Source organism: Loa loa (genome assembly GCF_000183805.2).
Source record: "Loa loa unplaced genomic scaffold supercont3.2, whole genome shotgun sequence".
NCBI classification, from domain to species: domain Eukaryota; kingdom Metazoa; phylum Nematoda; class Chromadorea; order Rhabditida; family Onchocercidae; genus Loa; species Loa loa.
The window spans coordinates 1,161,429-1,176,176 of record NW_018108182.1 but is presented as its reverse complement, the minus strand read 5'-3'; the positions used below and the strand labels follow the sequence as shown (position 1 = coordinate 1,176,176).

Below are 14,748 nucleotides of genomic sequence, written 5' to 3'. Positions count from 1 at the left end.
ACGTGAATTTATATTGCATTTGCCAACCCCATCATATTTTATGTTTCGGAATAAATTTGACCCGCCCCTCGCACAACTGAACTCCCTCCCATGACACGACGCAGTTGCGCAGCGCCACCCGCAACGCAACAATGTCGCGCGGCTTCGCATGTGGCGACGGTGACCTGCGAAGTGCCACTATTGCAGCGCAATATCGTGTGTAAATAACGCAAATTTCAGGTTTACGTCGCATTGAACTCGTAAGAGTTCAGTCATTGAACTAAGTAGTAGTTCTTTCGATCGTCACAATTAATATGGATGTTGTGTTCGAGTAGTAAATATTATTCAAGATAGAAGAAAGGTTTCGAAGCGAAAACGTTTGATGACCTCGCTTATTTGAGCGGCTAACGACAAAGATTCAGACGAGTGTGGGCATATATTTATTCTTTTACTTAACCTGCTTCACGTAATCTCTGTCGAACGTGTATGTGTACTGTTGTGAGGACAGCATGGAGTCCGAAAGGAATAGAATCTAATACTTCCAGTTTTACTGCCTAACAAATAGATCTTTATTCCTCAGTTATTTGTTTGTGTATGTTGCATACAACAAAAGTCTAAGCTTACATCACCCAGTCATTTCTAGCTACATCACGTAATCATTCCTAACTTATGTTACGTAATCATTTCTTATTCGTCGTAACGTCGAGTAAGGTTTAGTTCATATCTCATGCTAGTGCAAACTGCACATATTTCATCGGGAAATAATCTTTCATTACTGATGCATGCTAGATTGGTGATTTCGCGGATGTTCCTTGACTCGCTCGGTTAATAATTTTTCCCTTAAAGATTCTGCCGTGAAGGACTATATATACCAATAGACTGGAATCTTTTGGGAGGAACGTGGTTTAACTAAGTGATTCCCGAAGTTTGGGGCAGACAAAGAAATACACTACTTCATACTGACCAAAAATATCGAGGAATTCCGGTCCATTGATGGCCTTAGGTAGGGGCACAATTAAGGGATAGATGGAAAGGTGGCGTCATCATCTGATTTCGGGAGAACTCATGACACCTTGTAGTTATACTTCATTGTGCAAGTCATTAATTCCAATTATCCCTAGCAACCCTAATCAGTAATGCAGGTATTGTGACAAAAACAAGCGACAGCAATTGTATATGCAATAGTATTGTGTGGGTGCTTAAAGTGATTGATTTCTGTATGGCATCAATCGTCGTTGGCTTTTCTATCGTTTCATGGCGCAAATTGATCCCATTGCATTGATTGAAGCATATATTCCATTTGCTAAATCGAGGTATTATTCCATTTCTTAACATATTCTATGTGGATAATTCCGATGGGAGGTAGATTGTAATTCAAAAAATTTTTTATAAAACATGTGATTTTTATAGGCTTAATACTTCTTTATACAATGTTCATTTATTGAAAAAATATTTTCATCTTTTAAGTAAATGAACATTATATTTAAAAAAAAAAAGAGGAAAATGGATGAAAAGAAAGATTTGAATAACATTTCTATCATTTAAACAAGGAGATCCTGTCATACAAAACTGAACTGTTTAATTTACATAGTGCAAGAGAGAGAAAGAGAGAAAATATGTTCCAAGAGGAATAGGTAATCCTTATTTTCATTCTTCAAGATGTTCATTCTTTGTGGTGTTGCTCGTCTCAGCAGGACTGAATGGAAAAACAGTAAGAGAAAAAGGAAGAAGGAAAAGTGAGCGGTCGGAATTCTATTCGGAAGTTTGAATGAGGTTACATGAAAGTTTCCCTTGAAACTAGCATTGGTTTTAGTGGTATCAGTAGATGAGATGATCATATGAGGCCATTTGTCGACTGGGAGAAGGGAGTCTTTGATCGGCAAATAAATGAAAAAAGGGAACCGACTGGAATAGTGATGGTTGGGGCATCCTGAAAGTATTTTGTACGGTAATTGCTTTTTAAGCATTCCCTACAAAATGAAATTTTATAAAGATTTAATAACTAATTTCTGGAGGTCCTTTTAAATTGATAAACGTAACTGTTGTTAGGAAAAGAAGTTCGAACTTTTTTAGTTCGGACATTCATCACTTTTTCTTTGCTTTTGCCCCCCTATTTCATCTCTCCTGTGTTGGCGTTCTTTCCCTCACTTTTCAAGTTTTTGTTCTACCCTCTTTACATAAGAAAGTCGGATTATCCACTTGTAAATATCCGTTTCTTGCATATAAGTTGTCGTCATGATGTTTTTTCTCTCTCTCCCTCTTGCTTTTTTTTTCTAGTAGAGTCTGCTAAATGGAACTTATTTTAGTCAAAGTCTTGATTTTGAAAAACAATCAATGATGCGATCTACTGCAAAGAATTGCACTGTGCTAAATTCATCGTCATCTAATTCCGGACAAAGCACGTCAAGAACATGCGAAACGGTTGAACGTGAACGGGGATACGAAACAGTTTCCAATGCTAATTCTGGTCTGTTTTAAATTTCTTAACAAAAAATGGCATTTGTTACTGTTTTGTTTTAAAAATTACCTTGTCACCCTAAAAAGAGTAATAATGAATTTATTGAGACAGAAATTTTAAAATACCTGAAAATTCATAGATGGAATACGGATTTATTGTATGCGTTGTTACAATCTAAAAAGGCAACAAATTTAATCAGTAGAATTCGTAAGAGTTGTATCAAGTCCCAGAGCTAGGTGTTATATGATATGAAAATGGTTATCGAATCAGTGTAAATGAACTTAATTACATTCGAAATTTTAAAGTTATTGAGACATTGCGTTTAGGATCAACCTCAAATCATGTGCCACCTCCATATGACTCAACAGGATTACGTATGATTCAAACAAATTATCGTGATAGTTCGTCATCACCACGTTCGCCACCCGCTCGATGGTTTCTTCTTTGTTATTTTTACATGCATGTCATGAACCCTTCTGTCACGTCATGAACTGTCATGAAACTCTTTTGTCATAAAGAGCAAAAGCTGCGAAGAAAGAAAAAGGTTGAAGAGTATCGCCGATTTAATACTGATAAATCAGTAGTACAATTCTATGTGTGGGGTATATATCAGAAACTTCAAGCGTCTTGTCTGGGAAGTAGACAAACACCCATATCCTAGTATCGGATTCTAGTAATCAGTGATTTGTCGGTTTCTCATTCTATAGCTCATTTTATTACCACCACAGCAGGAGTTGGTGTGATTAGTGAAGCATTATAGTAAAACGATTTTTTAATGTATCTGAAAAATTTGCAATTTTTTGGAAATTTTGATGCGGAAATAAGGTCTTGAAGAACTTTCAATTCTGATTTAATAAACTTGTCGCTGATGTTTTATGTCTGACATGATTTGATGTTTGAAATCACATTTTAAACGCTATGGAAATTATATATTAGGAAACATCAGGAATTTTTTTGCTTTATCTGTCGAAGTACGTAGGAGGTACTTTGCTACAGCACTGTTTGGTTAAGAAAGGGTGTGCAACTTATGTAACAAATTGAATGTATTTCAGTGCAAAACGGTTTAAAATTAGTTCATCATCTACGTCGTCAGCGCGTAGCTCAAGTATGAGCAGTACTGTCAGTGCATTATCAGTAGATGTTAATTCCACCAACCAATCCCCAAAAAGTCATGCTACCACGGACTCTCAACATAAGGCTACTGGAAAACATCTAAACAATGCACATTTTGTGCAAACCAATGATGGAGCGACGAAACTTACAAAGTGTTTTGCTCGAGACATACTCCATAGCACAAATAATGTTAGACGGCTTAAGTAAGGTTTTAATTTTAAAAGATGAATTTGATCATGCACGCTAATTCTAATTTCTCTCATAAGTCACTGTGGTAGTTGGAATATCTCGATTATCTCCAGCCTGTTATTTACTTTAATTTCCGGTGCACTTTACTTGAAATAAAGAAGTTACATTGAAATCATATAAATTGTTGAATTTATTGTGTTAATTTCAGCTCTCCTCCAATTCGCATTGACTCTAACTTTGATTTTGCAAATCATAACGGTTACGATGATAACAGGCCATCCACATCTAAAAGTTTTACATCAGGATCGAAGCCCGTATTGAATGGTGCGGTAAAACGACGCATGGACATAAATGCTAATCACACACCAACCAAAAAATTGGAATCTCAGGTTAACTTTTATCGTAGTAGTTTTCAGATGTTATTTTTCAGTTTTGGTTGAATTTGCTTCTTTTTTTGGCTTCTTGCTGTGGTTTTTGGCCTATTTCATTTTTCCATCTTATCCTATACTGTATAATTTGCTATGGAATGCAGCAGAATAATTACTGGTACCATTATTGTTGGGGAAAAAAAACTTCATTCCATTCCGAAATTTGTTCTTGTTTCTGGAACTTGAGTTTTGAATCCAGGATCCTTCAAAGGTTTCTAATTCTTCAGTGATTGCGACATTCTTGTAATTTTCTACTTTTTCAGGGTAATCGAGCTCTGAACGGTAAAGCCGAGGGGAAACGATTAATATCAGAAAACAGCGAACTGGAAACCAGATTCCCTGCGAATAATCGTGTAGTATTTTATGCAACATGGGAAGGCAGCCGTGTTCTGGTCCGTTTTAATTGTGTATTGTCGAGATAGTACTGGGAATATTCATATATCCATTTTGGAGTGATTTCATTGTTCTCAAATATTTTTGGTTTGCAAGTTTCATGCGAAAGTACCGGCAAAATTTTAATGTGAACTTTCCCTATTTCAGAATCCTGATGGTCGTAATGTCGGTGTTGGCCTTTGTAACTATTCCAACGACTGTTTTTTAAACGCTGTCCTTCAGATTATTTTGCATTGTATTCCACTTGCACGATATCTTGGCGAGCATCTCCCTTTATTTTCTTGTAAGTTGATTTCACATTTATATTTCATGCTTTCTTTGATTTGTTTATTTTCGTACTAAATTTAAATTACAGGTGTGAAGGATTGTGTTGCTTGTGGTCTTGCGAGATTTATAAGGTATTCAATGTCGAGCAGACAACCATTCAAGCCTGCTTGGATTAGTTTCATTCTGGAAAGTAGGATTTCCTGTTGTTTAACTTATCTTTAAACTTAAAATTTAGAAATATCGGAAATGTGTCTTGTACTTTCTCATAAGTTACTTAACACTTTTCAGAGGCATTTCCTTCTCACTTGTTGGGTGCGCAAGAAGATGCTCATGAAGCTCTGAATCATATATTGGATGCTCTTGATTCAGAAGCGCGAAATGGAATATCCTCTTCGGATCGTAATTTCTCTAATCCATTAAAGTATTTTATGTTGTTATTGTTGTTGCGTAAAAATATCTTAAAATATAAAAAAATCAGGAATATAATTCAAATAGTTTTGGAAACCCTAGTAATCTTTGGTGCCTTCTGAAATTCAGATTCTTTTGACTTTTTGAAAGCTTGACCTGTTCTTATTTTATAGTGGATCACGCTTTTTGACACCAGTGGAACAACTTTTTGTCGGAACCCTACGGAATCAAATTCAATGTTCGGCTTGTTCCGCAATACTAATAAATTACGAACGCTTTCGGGAACTTAACCTTGGCATAAAGAAATCATGTTATGACAGGCGGCTAACTTTGGAGGATTTACTCGACGATTATTTTGGGAGCGAAGTGTTGAACAATTTTAAGTGCACCAAGTATCTTTTCTTTTTGGTTCAAGAACAAATCTTTCTTGGAATATATTTCTGAATGATATTTTATCAAGTATGAGTTGAGCTGAAGGAAACAAGGATTTAAAGATTACTTTTGAAATCAAGGAATAGTATTAGGGTTTTGGCAGGTGAGGTGAGGGATTGTATGGGTGCATTACGGAATAGTTGAGGAGGTAAAAGAATAATCAACGAGAAAGAGTAAGTTGTTTCGTAATTAAGAGATATTCTATAATTATGATATCTGCAGCTGCAAAAGGACGACGCAAATTCAACGTAGTTCGCGTATTCTCCGTGCACCGAACCTTTTGCTTATCCAAATAAAACGGTTCAATTCGTTTGGTGGAAAGATAGGCGTTCATGTTAATTTCAGTGTATGTTGTTTCTAAAGAAAACTTGTCTTGCATTACATTACAAAAGTCCAGTCATTAGCCCGCAATGTGCCTTCGAGTGACTGCTTTATACTTTTAATGAGTTCTGCTTCGTTTTGAATCAGATCACTCTTTTAGTTTAAGGTTGCTGTGGTTCGATTGGCCACTGCATGACACTGTTCACTTTTTTAAAACAATCCAGAACATTTCGTGCTTTACCTTGTCACAGTGCAGTTATTGCTACTGCTATATTTGGTGATTGTCTCACTTTTTGGCGGGATTTATGCACTTGTTCTTGCGCTATATAACTGACTTACAGAATCTGTATAAACTTATGCAATAATTTCCTTTGTAAGTACAATATTATTTGGCATGTAGTGCTATATCCTTATTCTTTATGGTGGATAAGTGAATGATTACAAGAGCTACGCTTAATCTAAATTTTTAGTTGAGGCTGGATCTCCAACAATATATACATCGTACAGGAGAATCGCATGTTTACGAGCTTACTGGTATTGTTCAACATATGGGTAATGCAGTGGAACATGGGCATTATATTGCTGTTGTACGAGGTTTTGATGGTAGAAGCTATTATTTGTTCGATGATGAGCAGGTATGTAATGTGTTGCATCAATATATGATATTGTTTCTGTGTAATCGACATTCTCATAAAGTTTCAACTTATCTGCTGTTTCAACTTACCTGTTGTTTTTGATTGAAGTAAAGAGGAAATTAGCTGAAAGTATTAGAGATTCGCCATGAAAAGGAATAGGTTTGCAGGGTTAATATCGCTTGCAAGGTTACGTACATCGGTTCCTTTTTCTTGTTCTCATTGGAGCGTTTTATTTAACATGTTTAGAAAATTGAGAACTGATATGTTGGGATAATACTACTGATAAAGTGCAAAGTAACTGAATGTACCATTGATGTTGGGATCGTACTTAGAACATAATCGCACTTGAGTTTTCAAAAAAAAAGACACGTGCAATGTCTACCATAATTTTTCTTGATCTGACTACTAGTACTTTATCATGGCATGTATGTTTTATGTTGCAATACTGGGCACAAAAATTTTTTTTAGAATATGACGCATTCTTGCAATCGATATACATGACCATTAATATATTTATTTAGTCCTGTAGACTTTAATGTAATTCTTCAATTATGACACCTAGCAGTGTTGATTAAAGCACTTGGAGAGAGATTCGTTCCCGATATATTTATTCCATTGCATCATAGCATTATTTTTGATAATGACTGGAACTTTTACTCTTCCAGCGTCACAGAGTTTCGCTGTCTGAACTGCACAATACACAAGCGTACATATTGTTGTACGTTCGTTGTGATGCATTCAGAAATCCTGTTTCACCTTCGGTATCATTGAATGCTGCGAGTGAAGTACAAAATGATACACCTACCAGGAATCGAATGATGAAGCGTCCATATGTTCAAATATCGATGGATACTTAAGCTTCCATATTTTGCAGTATTTATTGATTAATGAATGGTTTGTTGAAACGGTCTTTTTTTTTAATTTTGTATTTGAGACACCACTGGAAATACATTTAAGCAGACAATGGAGAGAGGCGAAAGAACAAGCTATACTTCTAGGATATTTCAGAAGGTACTGGTAAACTAGAGGACATCCGAATGACGTGGGTATAGAGATGATGGTAGTGAGAGTACCAACTGACTGTCTGATATTAACTGCATTTTGGTATCATGAATTCCCTGACTAATTTGACGTGTAATTTCTTTAACTAAATTCTGCTGAAAAGCAAACTAGTAAAAGTATTAGGCAGTTAGAACCGTTCCTTTTTGTAGTGGTTTCTCAAAACTTCATATATATTTTTTTAGTAGTGTTTTGTATTAGATGTTGTTCTGTATTAGTTTAGTAGAATATGGGTGAAAACAGTGTTCTGTAATTTTAATTTTATAATTCATTACTGATCATTGCTAATCAATTACTACGTAACGTTTATGGCAGTTTTGTTGGCTGTTTCCTTCTTTTACCGAACATTTATTTTTGTTCGGTTCATGCACTGCCTTTAGGATAACTTAAAATTGTACTTTTGGCGTTGTATTTAAGCAAAAATGTAAGAATTTTCTCGATTTTACTGCCTTCTGTAAATTTCTTTTGGGTTACAGTGGAACTGATTTCATGATCTTCGTGAACTATTTTACATTGGGCTTCATTTATTTGGACATCTACTTTGTTGGAGATCTCGTTGAATTCATCATGATATACGTATGATGACATAGAAATGATCTCCTATAGTTATTTCCTATTTTTTTTTGCTGTTTCCCCATTTTTCAAATCAGGGAAAAATAGAATTGTATGGTTTTTATGCATGTATTTCTGGTAAGGGCAGAAAGATTGTAATTGAAACAGTTTATTGGTCCAAAGTAACCTACCAACTTCATTTAAATTATATGTAAGTCAACGAATGTCCAGCTTTCACTTCCCAAAATGTATTGATGAAAATTGAAATTGCTTTTCTCGAGAGTCCTAACATCCAGGTTTTCCCTAGCTTTTGAGGTGTAACATTATTTGGCATGTACTTTAAGATTATTGAATTCTTCCATTTATAAGCATAATATTTAAGTGTCCAAAATCGTTTTAGATAGAATTATTTTTCCGGAAGTTTAAAAAGTGGCTAGTGCTCGTTTTTTTACGTATCCATATGCGTGAAACGTGAGAATTTCTAACTTTTCAACATAACATGCGTGTCTACTTTGTCGTTTATTTCGAAGGTGTTGAAGGTATAAGAAAAATAGTACGTTTGCTTAATAAAGTGTAGTGATAAGGAATGGAGGGCGTGATATCTTTGGATTTTTTAATTTTTTACGGGTTACCGTTTTGCTTTATGGTGACTCTTGTGTGTTTATTGTATTTTCATTTCATCGTTGTAGGGTAACTGGTCTGGTCTGCTCTGGTACCAGTGAATTGTGTCTTAAATCAATATATTTCGTTTTTAATATTTTCGACTTCATCTAATTAACTAATCTTTTTCTGTTTCGTTCATGTTCCAGCCATCTGAATCTTTGGAATTTAGTATTTAATACAGCACTTGCATCTACATATGGATTTCCAGCTCACTGGACATTGTTGTGAAAGGATTGACAGATTTAACATTTGTATCCGAGATTGACGTTTGCATTCTACTAATCTAATGTTTCATGATTTTTAATTGTTCTCAAACTGTTTCTCAGAATTTTCGAAATTTAACAATATTGTTTCGTATTTATCAACGAAAACAAATTGCCTCTGATTGTGTCATTTTACTTTTACTGTTACATTGTTTGTTTGTTTGTTTTTCTTCTTTAAATATTAAAGTTCGTTTTCGTTAAAAGTTGTTATGGTATAAAGCAGCGTTTCAAAAATTGTTATCGATCTTTACATGTTTACAAATAAGGATTTTATTAGTTGCAAAGGGTATAATTGTGCAAAGGCTTGGTGAAATAGTTTCATGTTTGGTTTCGGAATATTTCATTTTGAACACGGTCTAATTTTGTGATATAGGTGGTACTAAAATTGATAAGGGTATTAAAGTCTTGGGTTGATATCCTGTTTATGTTGAGATATTCGGGAAATGCTTGTTGCTTTCAGGTATTCTTGTGGTACTAGTTTATAAGAATGCAGATTTGATGCTTGCCTTCCCTTACATTTGTCCATGTCTTTAAGAAGGATGTGTGTAATAATCACTCTGGATTCAATCTAATTAAAGTATTTGCTTGAAGTAATAATTAGTTGTTTATATGGTGAATGAAAAAATGCATTGTTGACGTATCTGTGAAGGGATCAATTGATTAAATCTGAGAAGTACAGTTTTTTTTGTGGATATCCCGTGGAGGCTTCATCAGATGTGTCTGGTTTCAAGAACAGTGCATCTTGTGGTAAGATGCTGTACTTCAGCTAATACTACCATTGCTATTCAATTCCTTGTGATTACCATTTGAGACATTCAAAATCATTCCAGATTCTTGTTTGGTAATGTGGGAGGTGTCGAAAGAAGGTGTTGACTTGTTACAAGACTGGCTGGATGAATTGGGTGATGAGGATATGAAAATATGTAGTAATCGATTAATGAAGGTAAAATTTTTACTAGCAAATCCGATATTGATGTGGATATTTTCGAAATTAGGAGCTTCATTGGATATGTCTGGTTTCAGGATACAGTACATGTTCTGGTGAAAGAAAAACTGTACTTTAGTTTTCTCCGAAAACAAACAAGTTGTGATGGAAGCTTGACAGTTTGCATAACATCTTTGTTTTTGTTGCAGCAGGAAATGATGATATTTGATTGCGATGAAATGATGTCCATCCTGAAGCCTCTTTCCAGGAAATTTCCCATTTATAGGTTTGTCGAGAGGATAAAACCTCATGTTCCAGTGATTGAGAGGAAAGTTAATCCCGAATATGAGGCTAGAGTCGAAAGGCTGAGACGAGAACAGGTAGATATTTAGATTAATTAAAGTAATTCGTTGTTTCCTTTTCTTGCAAACTTTGAAAAAGTGCTGTACTTTCACGGGGAAAACATTCCAGGATGGTTTTAATTAATAATTGCTTTTTGTATCGCTATTAGTAAGGTTTATTTCTTTGAGATTTATTCAGGAATGAACTGCTTCGTTTTTACGTGCCCAGTAATTAATTTGTAAGCTTGGTCATCATTCGGAAGATAACGGAAGTTTGTTTTAGGAAGATCGTGAATATCGTGAAATGGTACGGTCAGTTGATCCTAATCAGATTTATGGACATGAAAACTTGTTGCATGGATTCGGTGAAGTATGAATTTATTACTTGCTGTTAAAATTCTTTTTTCTATAAGCTTGATCTTCGCTTGATTTTCAGTTTCTTTTCTTTTTTTTTGCTTTTAACTTTTTATTTGGGAAACTTGAAATTAAATTTGAAATTACACGTTCTTTTAATTTTTTTTAAATTTGTACTTTTTGCTTTTACTGAAGAGTGTTTTGCTGTCTTTTCTGTTGTCTATTTTGGGAGATATCATTATAACTAACGAATGGTAATTCATTTCAATGATCAATAAACAAGACCAAGAAGTCTTAAGATTATGTAGTTATTGTACAATTTTACAATTAATACACTCTTTGAATCTAAGTTGTTTTGTTTCGCAGTGTCAATAAACAAATAACAGTGACTGATAAGACATCTCTTATGCACTTTTACATTGAAGGAAATGAAAGCAGTAAATAAACAGTTAATGGTGATATTCAATACACTTCTCACAGTGGCTGGTGGATTTTCATTCGGATATTTTGGTAAATATTTTTTGATTTGTGGAAGTATTTTTTGAAGTATTTGAATTTTTTTCAATAATATTTCAAGACTTATTGCCTCAGCTTTTGTATTCCAAAAAAAAAATTTAATATTTTCGTTATTGTTGCGAAATTTTCAATTTTTCTTCGTGGATATCAAAAATTTTGGTATTTCAGGAATTGATTATGTTTATCCAGGTTTACATCAGAATATGGCATTTCGAATAGCTCTTGGTTTAGCAATTGCTATTGTTGTTTTTTTCGCCGATCTATATTTTATAGTAAAAGGAATGGATGACTTGGGGGAGAAACCGATAAAGGTTCGCGAATTTACAACCTTATCCAAAATTTATGGATGTACAGGGTTATCAGAAAGCTTCAATGGCAGTTAAATTTTGTTTGAGGGGATTTCATGCCATATTTCACTGGAGCTTTGAGACATATAATGAAAATTTTTAGCAAAAGAAGATGGTCGTGACAGAGGAGATTCGAAAAAATGATATGTTGAAGAAAAAGCAATGAATGGATAGAACCACATTACGATTTATAAAGAAGTATTTTCAGTTCACTTATTCTATTTTATACAAGTGGTAGTGCCTGTAACACTGAGTCTGCATTCATTGTTTTAATTTTACTTTTTAATCTCATTTTTCTACGATGAATAATTGTGGTTTCTCTCAGCAGAAGTTTATATCATCATCTATCATCCGTAGAAAAAATGACATATGAAATACACCAAATATAGTATGGTTTAAAGAAACAAGAATGATCTGCGTTAAAAACAACATTAACCGTGATATATTTCACTTATGTTGAGGTTTTTGTCTGAATGTGATTTTACTTGTACGAATGAATTATGTCTATGTATTACTTTATTGTTTAATTGTTTAGTGATTATGTTATCACTATTATGCTCTTGGTAGCGTTCCTTTTTAGCTTTTCTCTTTAGCGTTGATGAAATCAAGCAAAAACAGAATTATGTTTTTTTCTTGCATGAGCTTTCTTATTTATTAGTCGGCAAATTTATAACAATCAGATTTGGTTGAAATTGTAATAGAGTTGTAGTCTGTATCATATTCTTTTGTTTACTTAATATTGTATGTTGTTTATGCTATTTTGATGTTAAAATTATTTCTTTTTTTGTCAGGAATAAGTTTTTTAAGACGTGCCATAAGTAAAGTTTTTATATGCTATGGTATTACCTATTAATTATTCTTATTTTGCATATTTTTCTAAAGTGAAAAGAAAAAGAACATGATTAAAGAGTCAGTGTGCAGGAATTCGAGCAAAATTTAGTAATGAAGGATGGCATCATCATGATTGTGGATTATCAAGTATCTTATTTCCATACGACCTGCATATCGGGACATGTCGCCTGTATTACTTGAAGAAATTTTCAGGTTCCCATTTGAAACGTATACGCATATGCTATAGCTTCCAAGCGCTATATGAGGATTTTATCTTAATTTGTGGCAAAATTCTAATCGGAATGTTTTTTCGTCGAGTTGAATCTTTCAGGAAATTTCGTAACTTTTCCAGGTTTATTTGCATACGGAAGTTTTCAACAGTGCGCGCAGACCATGGTGAGTGAAGTTTGAAATTCACTAAATTTAGATCTATTCATTTCTAAATTATGCTAACTATGCAATAGCATTATTGGGTGTGTACAACTTGTTTGGTAAAGAGAGTTTCTTTTTTATGTACTATATGTTTTATATTTTAATGATTTCTGCTTGTATTCATATGGCAGAGAATGCATTAAAGAAGTAAATTTCATCCGTCATTTTCATATGCTGTTACTGAATGTCGGAAGCATCCGGAAAGGGGTAATAATATTACTGTTGGATGATTACTAACTTAAAAATCCATTCATAACTATACAGAACAAATATTATCGAATGAGTAACTATGATATTATAGCTGAAACATCGGATTTTAACCGAGGCTCTACAGCTATATCGCGAACATTCGTGCCTCTGCGTTGGATTTCAGCCTCAGACTTAGGTCATTCAATTCTAGCCGATAGTGACAAGAATATTTCATTAAAAATAGTGCAGGAAAGTGGAATGCTGTCGCCAAAAATGGTGTTCGCGGCAAAAGTTGGTATTTTCTCATCTTTAAAATGTTGTTTCAATTGGTCAATTTATAATTCTTAACTTTTTATTTCAGTTTTTTTTCTTTTTTGGTTTTTTCTTATTGATTTTAGATGTTGTCGCTATCCAGTTCTGCTGTTAGTCTTGCTATGATACCAATAATATCGCAACTTGGAGCCCGAAAATCGGGAACCGGAACTATTACTGCAGGTTTAGTCCCATCATTGCATTGTTATTTCTTATGCGAATTTCTCAGCGTGTTTTTTGATGGTTGCACAGTTGCATCCCTATTACAGTGATGAGTAGGTCTCCGAAAAGTTCACCTTGAATGCTTCCATCTATTTCGATTTGCTGCTGGTTAGGTTGTCAGTAATTTGAACTGTCTCTCTTTTTGTCATCCAAATGTTTATGCTTCCCGTGTGCAATGAAATGTTTGGAACATGTTTATTATTATACATTAACATTAAAAACCGTTTTAACGTGCACATTGCATTCTTATGTCTAAGTTGATTTTGTGAGAGTTAAAAAAAACTCAATTCGTCTTGCATAATTGGTATTTTTAAGTTTTACAATATTAACATTGCTACCAATCAATAACTAATTCTCCCTTTACACATTGATTTATATTTTCGAATGTAAATAACGATATAAAATAACGAAATGCATTATGAAGAGATTTTTTATTTCTGGTATTTATTAATGCATTTTATAGTTCTGGATTCGTTCTTCATTTTGTATGCCTTCACACCGATTTTGCTGCATCAGATCCTGGTGAAACGATATATAGTTGATTTATATTATAATCCAAACACAGAGGTATATTTTTCAAAATGAGATTCCATAATGATCATCCAATTCTTTTGCTGATTTTTGATCATATGTTTAGTATTCATAATTTATTTAGCATATCTAGATCGAAAAACCATACCCGAAAGACATTTGCTGTCTTTACTTTTTCTTTTACTGGCAATCATTACATTTAAGCGAGGTAACGGTGGTTTTTTTTTCACATATCAGGGTATCCTTGAATATTTTCATACTTCAAAAGTATATCATCCTGTTCAACATTGAATACTTCCCTGAAGTAAGACAAGAATTTATTTTTCGAAGGTGCAACGTTTTAGATTTTCACATCAGTACACTATGGATTTTTCCTGGGCAAACAAGCACTGAGATTTCGAGCAGAAGATGTGGTAGATTCGAACCATTCGCCAGATATGTTCAAAATATGGTTTCCTCTTGCTACTGTTGTAATACACGGAAAGCCTTTAATGCTTCCTTTAAATGAACAAGCCTATGGAGATGTTGAAATTTTCAGAAAATTAACCAAAATATTAAATTAACAAGCTAATACTTTGTCTGTTAATG

The 14,748-nt window shown here is 33.9% G+C and overlaps 5 protein-coding genes across 5 annotated transcripts in view; 3 read left to right on the top strand and 2 right to left on the bottom strand.

Annotated features, from left to right (window-relative positions):
- Nucleotides 1–31: 31 nt before the first annotated feature.
- LOAG_01999 (hypothetical protein) lies at nucleotides 32–232 on the bottom strand (the record flags this gene model as incomplete). The annotated part of the gene is made up of 1 exon (XM_003137537.2): nucleotides 32–232. The coding sequence occupies one exon, from the start codon at nucleotides 230–232 to the stop codon at nucleotides 32–34; it is 201 nt and encodes a 66-aa protein (XP_003137585.2).
- A 1,001-nt stretch (nucleotides 233–1,233) lies between these two features.
- On the top strand, nucleotides 1,234–7,585 carry LOAG_01998 (ubiquitin carboxyl-terminal hydrolase; the record flags this gene model as incomplete). Its single annotated transcript, XM_003137536.2, has 13 exons — nucleotides 1,234–1,292; nucleotides 2,286–2,446; nucleotides 2,764–2,872; nucleotides 3,490–3,753; nucleotides 3,948–4,128; nucleotides 4,431–4,559; nucleotides 4,708–4,843; nucleotides 4,916–5,017; nucleotides 5,116–5,248; nucleotides 5,409–5,627; nucleotides 5,890–6,013; nucleotides 6,459–6,623; nucleotides 7,289–7,585. The coding sequence occupies 13 exons, from the start codon at nucleotides 1,234–1,236 to the stop codon at nucleotides 7,478–7,480; spliced, it is 1,974 nt and encodes a 657-aa protein (XP_003137584.1). The 3' UTR covers nucleotides 7,481–7,585.
- A 60-nt stretch (nucleotides 7,586–7,645) lies between these two features.
- LOAG_01997 (hypothetical protein) lies at nucleotides 7,646–8,270 on the bottom strand (the record flags this gene model as incomplete). Its single annotated transcript, XM_003137535.1, has 2 exons — nucleotides 7,646–7,764; nucleotides 8,081–8,270. 2 exons carry the CDS (start codon nucleotides 8,268–8,270, stop codon nucleotides 7,646–7,648), a joined length of 309 nt encoding a protein of 102 aa, XP_003137583.1.
- A 1,714-nt stretch (nucleotides 8,271–9,984) lies between these two features.
- LOAG_01996 (hypothetical protein) lies at nucleotides 9,985–12,080 on the top strand. Its single transcript, XM_003137534.2, has 6 exons — nucleotides 9,985–10,103; nucleotides 10,295–10,465; nucleotides 10,710–10,796; nucleotides 11,206–11,290; nucleotides 11,465–11,607; nucleotides 11,747–12,080. The coding sequence occupies exons 1-6, from the start codon at nucleotides 10,005–10,007 to the stop codon at nucleotides 11,807–11,809; spliced, it is 648 nt and encodes a 215-aa protein (XP_003137582.1). The 5' UTR covers nucleotides 9,985–10,004; the 3' UTR covers nucleotides 11,810–12,080.
- A 598-nt stretch (nucleotides 12,081–12,678) lies between these two features.
- Nucleotides 12,679–14,748, top strand: part of LOAG_16415 (hypothetical protein) — a 3,015-nt gene continuing 945 nt past the window's right edge. Inside the window, exons 1-4 of the mRNA XM_020449068.1 lie at nucleotides 12,679–12,870; nucleotides 13,208–13,386; nucleotides 13,494–13,590; nucleotides 14,093–14,196. Coding sequence (XP_020307527.1) covers nucleotides 12,777–12,870; nucleotides 13,208–13,386; nucleotides 13,494–13,590; nucleotides 14,093–14,196 — 474 coding nt within the window. The 5' untranslated portion in view covers nucleotides 12,679–12,776. The remainder of the gene's footprint in view (nucleotides 12,871–13,207; nucleotides 13,387–13,493; nucleotides 13,591–14,092; nucleotides 14,197–14,748) is intronic.

Coding starts and splice junctions, on each gene's coding strand:
- LOAG_01996 (XM_003137534.2), top strand. CDS start 10,005: ATGTGGGAGGTGTCGAAAGAAGGTGTTGACTTGTTACAAGACTGGCTG. Junction 10,104..10,294: donor GTAGTAATCGATTAATGAAG/GTAAAATTTTTA, acceptor TTTTTGTTGCAG/CAGGAAATGATGATATTTGA. Junction 11,608..11,746: donor TGGGGGAGAAACCGATAAAG/GTTCGCGAATTT, acceptor GAAAATTTTTAG/CAAAAGAAGATGGTCGTGAC.